Below are 6929 nucleotides of genomic sequence, written 5' to 3' on the forward strand. Positions count from 1 at the left end.
GCTTAATGTTTAAAATAGTCAAAAATCTGGATGCAGATCTTCTAACTGAACAATTTTGTGTCTAAAATGTTAAATATATTATTGGAATGTTTTCCTTTATTCACATTTTAATTTATCTTCTCATTAATAATAATTACTGATAAAATTGTATGTGCAATATTTTTTTGATGCTGTTTTTGTATACTTCACCTTAAACACAACATTTTAAATCTCATCTGGCCCTTTCTGGTTATATAATGTTATAATTAATAATATTAAAATATCTGTAATTTATAATAGATTAGATCACAGGTGTAGCCAGCCAATAACTAATGTACACTGAGGGGTTTTAACGAGCAAAACATCCATATTTTCTAAATAAAGACAAACTATACTTTCTTGCCTTTGATAACAAGTAGACGCATATATTTAAACATCCTTGCTGTCGAAAATAAAGGTTGAGTGGATAAAATTCTTTCAGGTGTTCTTTTCCATCGTCTAATAATCATTCGGAATAAAATAGCTATTTACAAGTACTACCGGTAATGTCTACATAAAGTAAATTTCTCCACAGTGACATCAATAGAGTCAATCAATCAATAAACTGATTATTTAATAGGTTTTTATTAAAATATGTATCTATGATTTAACTAAAGGCTCCTATATGACTTGCATTTTCTCTTTACCCCTTAAAACACAAAATCTAGTTCTGAAAAGAGCAGGAATTCTGTACTTATCATCTGTAATGTTAGTATATAGATGTTCGTTATAAATCACAGTGCTTTTGTTGTCAAGTAATCAGGGGCGGAGCTAGATGGGGGGCCAGGGGTGGCTATGGCCACCCTTACCTAATCATTGGCCACCCCTGTGGCCACCCCTATCATTTTAAGCAACAGTAATACTCTAAAGTGGAATGCTCTAAATTATTTAAGATTTTAATTTTCTATATGTAAATATATTAGCTAACAACAAAAACCCTGTGGTTAATTATGCACATCAATATGCTTACATTAAAGATAAATACAGAATTAATGCTCTTTTCAGAACTAGATTTAGTCTTTTATGGGGTAAAGAGAAAATTATGTCTCTGCAAGTCATCTAGGAATCTTCACTGAAATCAGAGATAAATAACTACTTTAATAATTAGTAATCAATTTATTGTATATATTAGTACATGTAAATATAAATTTTATGCTGAATGATTCTTAATAAAATTAGGTTAGTAATGACAATAAATAAGATGTTCGCCCCAGAACTCAAAACTAAAAGAATTTAGTCCACTACACCTTTAATTTAGACAGCATGGATTTTTAAATATATGCTTCTATTTCTTAGAAAAGGCTGTAGAAAAGTATAGTTTGTCTTTATTTAGAAAATATGGATGTTGTGATTGTTAAATTTCCTTTTGGAACAGTGTAGGTTTTGGCACCTATCCACTTTTGGCCACCCCTCAGTGTACATTAGTTATTGCCTGGCCACCCTTATTAAAATTTTCTGGCTACGCCTCTGCAAGTAATTGTTAATATATGATTTTTTTTTAAAGTTTTGAATATTCCACTTAAGAGTATTACTGCTGCCTCTGTCTATATTAGAGGGATAAATTTGATAGGGGTGGCCAATGATTGGCCCCGAGCCCCCCATCTAAATCCGCCCCTGCTTAAGATCAGCAGGTTTATCTCTGAATGGTTAAAAAGCTGCTTTCATATTGGCCTAGTCAAAGTATGAAACCTAATCCAATTGATGTGCTGCTGTGTAATCCTAAACATGTTGTTTTAAAAAAATCTGCAAAGCAGTCTAAATTCAAAGAGCTGATGCTATTTAGGGTCATCTTTAGGGGTAATTACATTTTTTTATTATTATTAACTGGTTATTTTACTGAAACATTGTAATGTTTTTGCTGATCTGAATAATTTAAATGGTACAGAAAAGTTAGAATAACAAGGCTAAATATTTGCAGTGTCTCTAGCCATCATTTATCAATTGACTCAAACTCATCTGAAGCAAAAAAAAAAAGACTCTTTGCTTAAACATATATTTTAATTCTTCATTGAGCTCAAAGATCAAAGTGTTTTTTATGAGCTGATCCTTTGTTATTGTTCAGGTTCAGCGTGTTTCAGCCTTTATAAATGAGTAATTACACATAAAAACCAACTAGAACCGAGAGTCTTTGTGTTTGGAACCCAGTCGGAGCTGTTTTCATCATTTTCTCATCTGTATTTTTAGAATATTTCCTGTTTTTATTGCGCTCATTGTGTCTCATTGCAGTCTGCCGCGCGCGCTCCCGCGCGGGTTTTACGCGGGCTCGCCTGCCTCGCGTCTAGCCCCCTCCCTTCTCCCTCCCCCACTTCCCCCAACCTTTCCCCCACTTCGCACGCGCTGCCGGGTTCACCGGGTTTACTCTGACACCGCTGACTCCAAGGCCACGCCCCCCGCCGGCCACGCACCCCGCCCCTGTCCAATCAGCGTACAGTCACGTATATATCCCGCACCGCCTCGCTGCTGATTGGTCCCTGCCCGCTACACCTTTAGCTGTGATTGGCTGCGTGTTACCACCCGCCAGACTTGCTCTGAATTTCGTTTCTGTGTTGTTTTTTTTTTTTTTTTTGCTCACAGCTGAACTGAAGCTCGGTCTGCAGGCAGAACCCCAGCGCTCCGAACTCCTGCTCCCTCCTCTGCTCCTCTTCGCTCCTCATGCGGAGCTCCGCGGCGGACAGCCGCTGTCAGGTGAGTCCCGGCTACCTGCAGCTCGGCCCGGTCCGCTCCGCTCCGGTTTCGGACCGTAATCTTTTGTTTTGATGGGATTAAAGTTGTCCGATCATCATGGGGGACCGAGCCGAGCCGCTGCGGGTTCTGTACCGGCTCCGATCCGGTTCCGCTGCGGCTCTGTCAGCCGGTTTATCTGAGGTCACAGTGAACCCGATGAACCCCTCGGTTTTTGCGCGCGCACGTGTGTTTATGTGCGGATGCAGGACTACACGTGCCTGCACGTGTGTGCGCGCGCGCTCTAACAACAGTTGCATCTCTGCAATGCATCCATTCATCCCAGAAAGTTTGCAGGTGTTTGATGGTTTCACTGGTTTCCTTTGTTTCTGAACAGGAAATATCGATCCGTTGATTTTTCTCTAAAAAAATATCCTAAAAAATCAAATTTCACATGATGTCCTCTTTGTTTTTCAGTTGAAATAAAAACGTCCACCTCGGCCAGACTAGTTTTTTTAATCACATAATGATTTATTCGAATGCTGACATAGCTTTAAAAGATATATTTAAGCCTGATTAAAAATATTTGTTATGTATATTTTATTGCCTAGTTGTTTTTAAAATCAATATAATGTTTGTTGCAAGTCTTTTTTATGATGAATTTGTCACTTGATGCTGAAAATTGTTTAAAACCTTCTTGTCTCCATGTTGGTCTGAGCTGTGATGATTGATGCAAACTCCCCCTGGAAACAAAGACAGAAGTCTTTGATCCGAACAGGAAGTGAAAAACAAACTAAAAAAGGGCTTAAGGTGGCGATCAGGAGCTGCTCTGCGGTCCTGATGGATCGATTCAGTTGGTCAGTTTCTAAAAAAGAACTTTTAATGTCTGAATGAATCTGTTTTGTTTATAGTCAGGCGGTGCGTTCGTGGGATGCTGGGAAATGGGAGCGCTGGCGTGCTTGTTGCAGATCGACTTTGTTTTGTCTGACTTCCTGTTGTTATCTGTGTTTCTCTCTCTCTCTCTGGGGGAGTCAGTGCATGTTGAAGTAGAAGGGGGCGTGGTCTGCTTTTAGGGGGCGTAACAGCTTCCGTCATCTATTCTGGGTGCAGGGAGGGTCCCCTTCAGCTTTTGTGAAACACAGCAGAGGGGGGGGGGTGTCTCTCTCTCTCTCTCTCTCTCTCTCCACCCTTCCTGCCTGTGCAGCTGAGATTTCGCTGCACAAGGTCCAAGTCGGCCAAATACTCTGCAGCCTTTTGTCCTTAAGTAACCTCCCACCCTGCCACAGCTACCTCCGTTTATTTCCTCATTATTTGTATGTTTTAATTTCTCGCAAACCTCCTGGTTTTGCTTTTTTTAAAAACCTGTGATGTTGTGGTTCAGGCTCTGGAGCAAAGTGGGGAAACTATGATATCATTGGTAATTAGATGGGCGGCGTGCGCCCGCGCTCCCAGAGGAAGAAGAAAGCAGGCTGGAAAACAGCCTCCCTGCAGTCGGAGGGTGCGTTCAGGTCATGAGGGACGGACCGTCTCCTTTCTGCCTCTCCTGCTGCTGTTGTTTGTTTTTTTCGCTCGCCCAACACGTTATCAGCCCAAAGCCTTTTTATCTTTTCTTTGTCTCCAACCCCGATCAGAACCATGACAAATTTTCTCTTGCATCATTTATTTCTTTCATAGAAAATTAAAGATTTTGGATTTTGGGGCATCAGTACAAAAGAAAACCCTTGAATTCAAATATTTCAACCTTTATTTAAGGTTTAGATCCCTTTCTATGAAAGTTTTTTGTCCGTCTATCTGCCAACTATATAGAAATACTCTCATCCGACACTAGGGGTCGCTACATTACGATGAAATAAGCATCGCAACCTTCAACTTCTTTCATGATTCATAATAAATATGAAAAAGCTAGTATAAATATGTGTATGTGGGTGTTTGTTTTGGACCTTAACATTTTTTCTTTGTTAGAGAGTCCAGAACGTTCTGTTCTCTGCTCTAACTGATGGGAACTAACATTTGAACACGATGACCTCGTTGAATGCGAGTGGCGACCGGATCAAACTGACCTCCTCGTCTTCTTCAGGTCGATCTTGTGAATAAAGACGCGTCGGCGCTGGCGGCCATGGAGCAGAGGCCGTGCATCGAGTACCACGACCTCGAGGCCGCCGAGGCGCTGGTCAGCATGAGCTTCTGGTGTCAGAGGCCTCCTAAGCCCCGCCCGCTGACGCCCACCTCAGACTCCTGCGACTCCATCCAGCTCCACCCGGAGGGAGGGGACCCTCCCAAAGATCTGATCGCTCTGTCGTCCCTGGTGAGAAAACGACATGTTGGACAACTGTTAGCGGCTCTTTGAAATGTGACTAATAAAGTTATTCTTTCCTAGTGCATGACTCCGCCTCACAGTCCGAGCTTCGCCGAAGCGTCCACCACGACTGTCCTCAGCACCACCTCTGCACTTAGCCCCGCCTCCAGACAGCTCTTACCTCGCCCTGCCTGCCCCCCACAGCCCTGCTCCTCCCCCATCTCCCCAGAGATCTCCACCTTTCCACCTCATGTGGAGTTGGCTCCGCCCAGCAAGGCGATGGCCACCAGCGTCATTCGCCACACAGCCGACAGTCTCGGCGTTCCCGCGCCGCCGCCCGCCTCCCCGGAGGCAGAAACCTCCACGCCAGCTCAACCGGAAACCCCAGAGTTGCCTCCCGCGGAGAAGAGCGGACCTCCTTCGTCGTCTCCGGTGCATTCCGCTCCGCTGTCTTCCTCCGCCATTCCATCTTCTCCGGTTCTTTGTCAGGTGTTCCCCGTCAGCAGCCAGACGGGAATGATTTCCGCCTTCGTCCAGGCTCCGGTTCAGGTGCAGACTCAGTGCGGACCCAAGCCCATCCTCCCCCAGTCTCCTCCGCCTACCTTCACCCAACCACTGCTGGTGGGCTCCACCGTCCCGCAGGGGGCCGTCATGTTTGTGGTCCCCCAGGGACACATGTCCCAGACGACGCAGGGTCCTCAGACTGTAATGACCCTTGGCAACACCAAGCTCCTCCCCCTGGCGCCCGCCCCCGTTTATATGCCGTCGGGAACGACCAATGGCGCATCGCAGGCAGACTTCTCCCGCCGGCGGAACTATGTGTGCACCTTCCCAGGCTGCAAGAAGACGTACTTTAAGAGTTCACACTTGAAGGCTCACCTGCGTACCCACACAGGTACGCGTCGGACGGCGAACAGGAAAACGGAGGCGCTCGCTCTGTGGTTCGGGTGGCTCTCTAACCATCTTGTTTTTCTCTCCCTACAGGGGAGAAGCCATTCAGCTGTCACTGGGAGGGCTGCGACAAGAGATTCGCCCGCTCCGATGAGCTGTCCCGCCACCGCCGGACGCACACGGGGGAGAAGAAGTTCGTCTGCACCGTTTGCGAGCGGCGCTTCATGCGCAGCGACCACTTGACCAAACACGCCCGGCGGCACATGTCGACCAAAAGGGCGTCGGCGTGGCCCGCCGAAACAAGAGACCTCATCAAAGGAGCCGCGCCCAAGAGCCAAAACAAAGGCCCCGCACTTCCTGTTGGCGTGCTAGTTCCGGCCGCCAACTGAAAAGACTAGCGGAGACCATAGGGCCAACTCAGGACTCCCGAAGGGTTAGGATCAGCTCCACCAGGATCGTCTTAAGGCCCCCGGCTACGTTTACAGACATCAGAACAGGGTCCGAAAAACTGCGTCGAACCGAGATCAAGAACTTCCTGTAAAGACGTCCGTCCCCCGTCATGGAGGAAGCGCTACGACCTCTTAATCAGACCGAAGTAGCGCTTCATCTACGCACCACAGTCACTCCAGACATTTTCAAACATCTGTATAAGATCCGAGCGCTGCCATAACCCGGACACACAGCTTTTCCGCTCTACTCAGGACATTCTGCTCCCACAACCACGAAACTCGCTGCAAACGGAAGGAGGAGGACATGAAGGCTGCTACTCATCCACACACAGAAACCCACAAAAACCTGACTTTGCACTGGATTTTTAAAGCTAAAAATCTTACCTTTTTATACTCTCTCCATGTATGATGTTTACTTCATGTGTATATGTCACATTTAGCAAAACGTATGCACACGATTTATTGTTTGCCAAAGCTTCTGTATCGTGCTTCTGTTACTAGCCGACTTCTGTTTGTTTTTTGTTTTTTTTTTGTACATAATGTAAATATACTGATATCTATATGAATGTTACATGTATTCCAGTCTCCATTTATTGATATTTCTTTTTTTAATG

The 6929-nt window shown here is 45.1% G+C and overlaps 1 protein-coding gene across 2 annotated transcripts; it reads left to right on the forward strand.

Moving 5' to 3' along the window:
• Positions 1-2570: 2570 nt before the first annotated feature.
• LOC107089608 (Krueppel-like factor 11) lies at positions 2571-6923 on the forward strand. Of its 2 annotated transcripts, none has more exons than XM_015382493.1 (4): positions 2571-2703; positions 4757-4984; positions 5057-5870; positions 5960-6923. In XM_015382493.1, the coding sequence occupies exons 1-4, from the start codon at positions 2671-2673 to the stop codon at positions 6253-6255; spliced, it is 1371 nt and encodes a 456-aa protein (XP_015237979.1). In that variant the 5' UTR covers positions 2571-2670; the 3' UTR covers positions 6256-6923. The 2 variants fall into 2 exon arrangements, with proteins under 2 accessions (XP_015237979.1, XP_015237980.1); XM_015382494.1 differs by lacking the exon at positions 2571-2703 and adding an exon at positions 2725-3536.
• The last annotated feature ends 6 nt before the right edge of the window (positions 6924-6929 follow it).

The sequence above is a fragment of the Cyprinodon variegatus genome, unplaced genomic scaffold, assembly GCF_000732505.1.
Source record: "Cyprinodon variegatus isolate N-32 unplaced genomic scaffold, C_variegatus-1.0 Scaffold257, whole genome shotgun sequence".
Classification (NCBI taxonomy): Eukaryota; Metazoa; Chordata; class Actinopteri; order Cyprinodontiformes; family Cyprinodontidae; genus Cyprinodon; species Cyprinodon variegatus.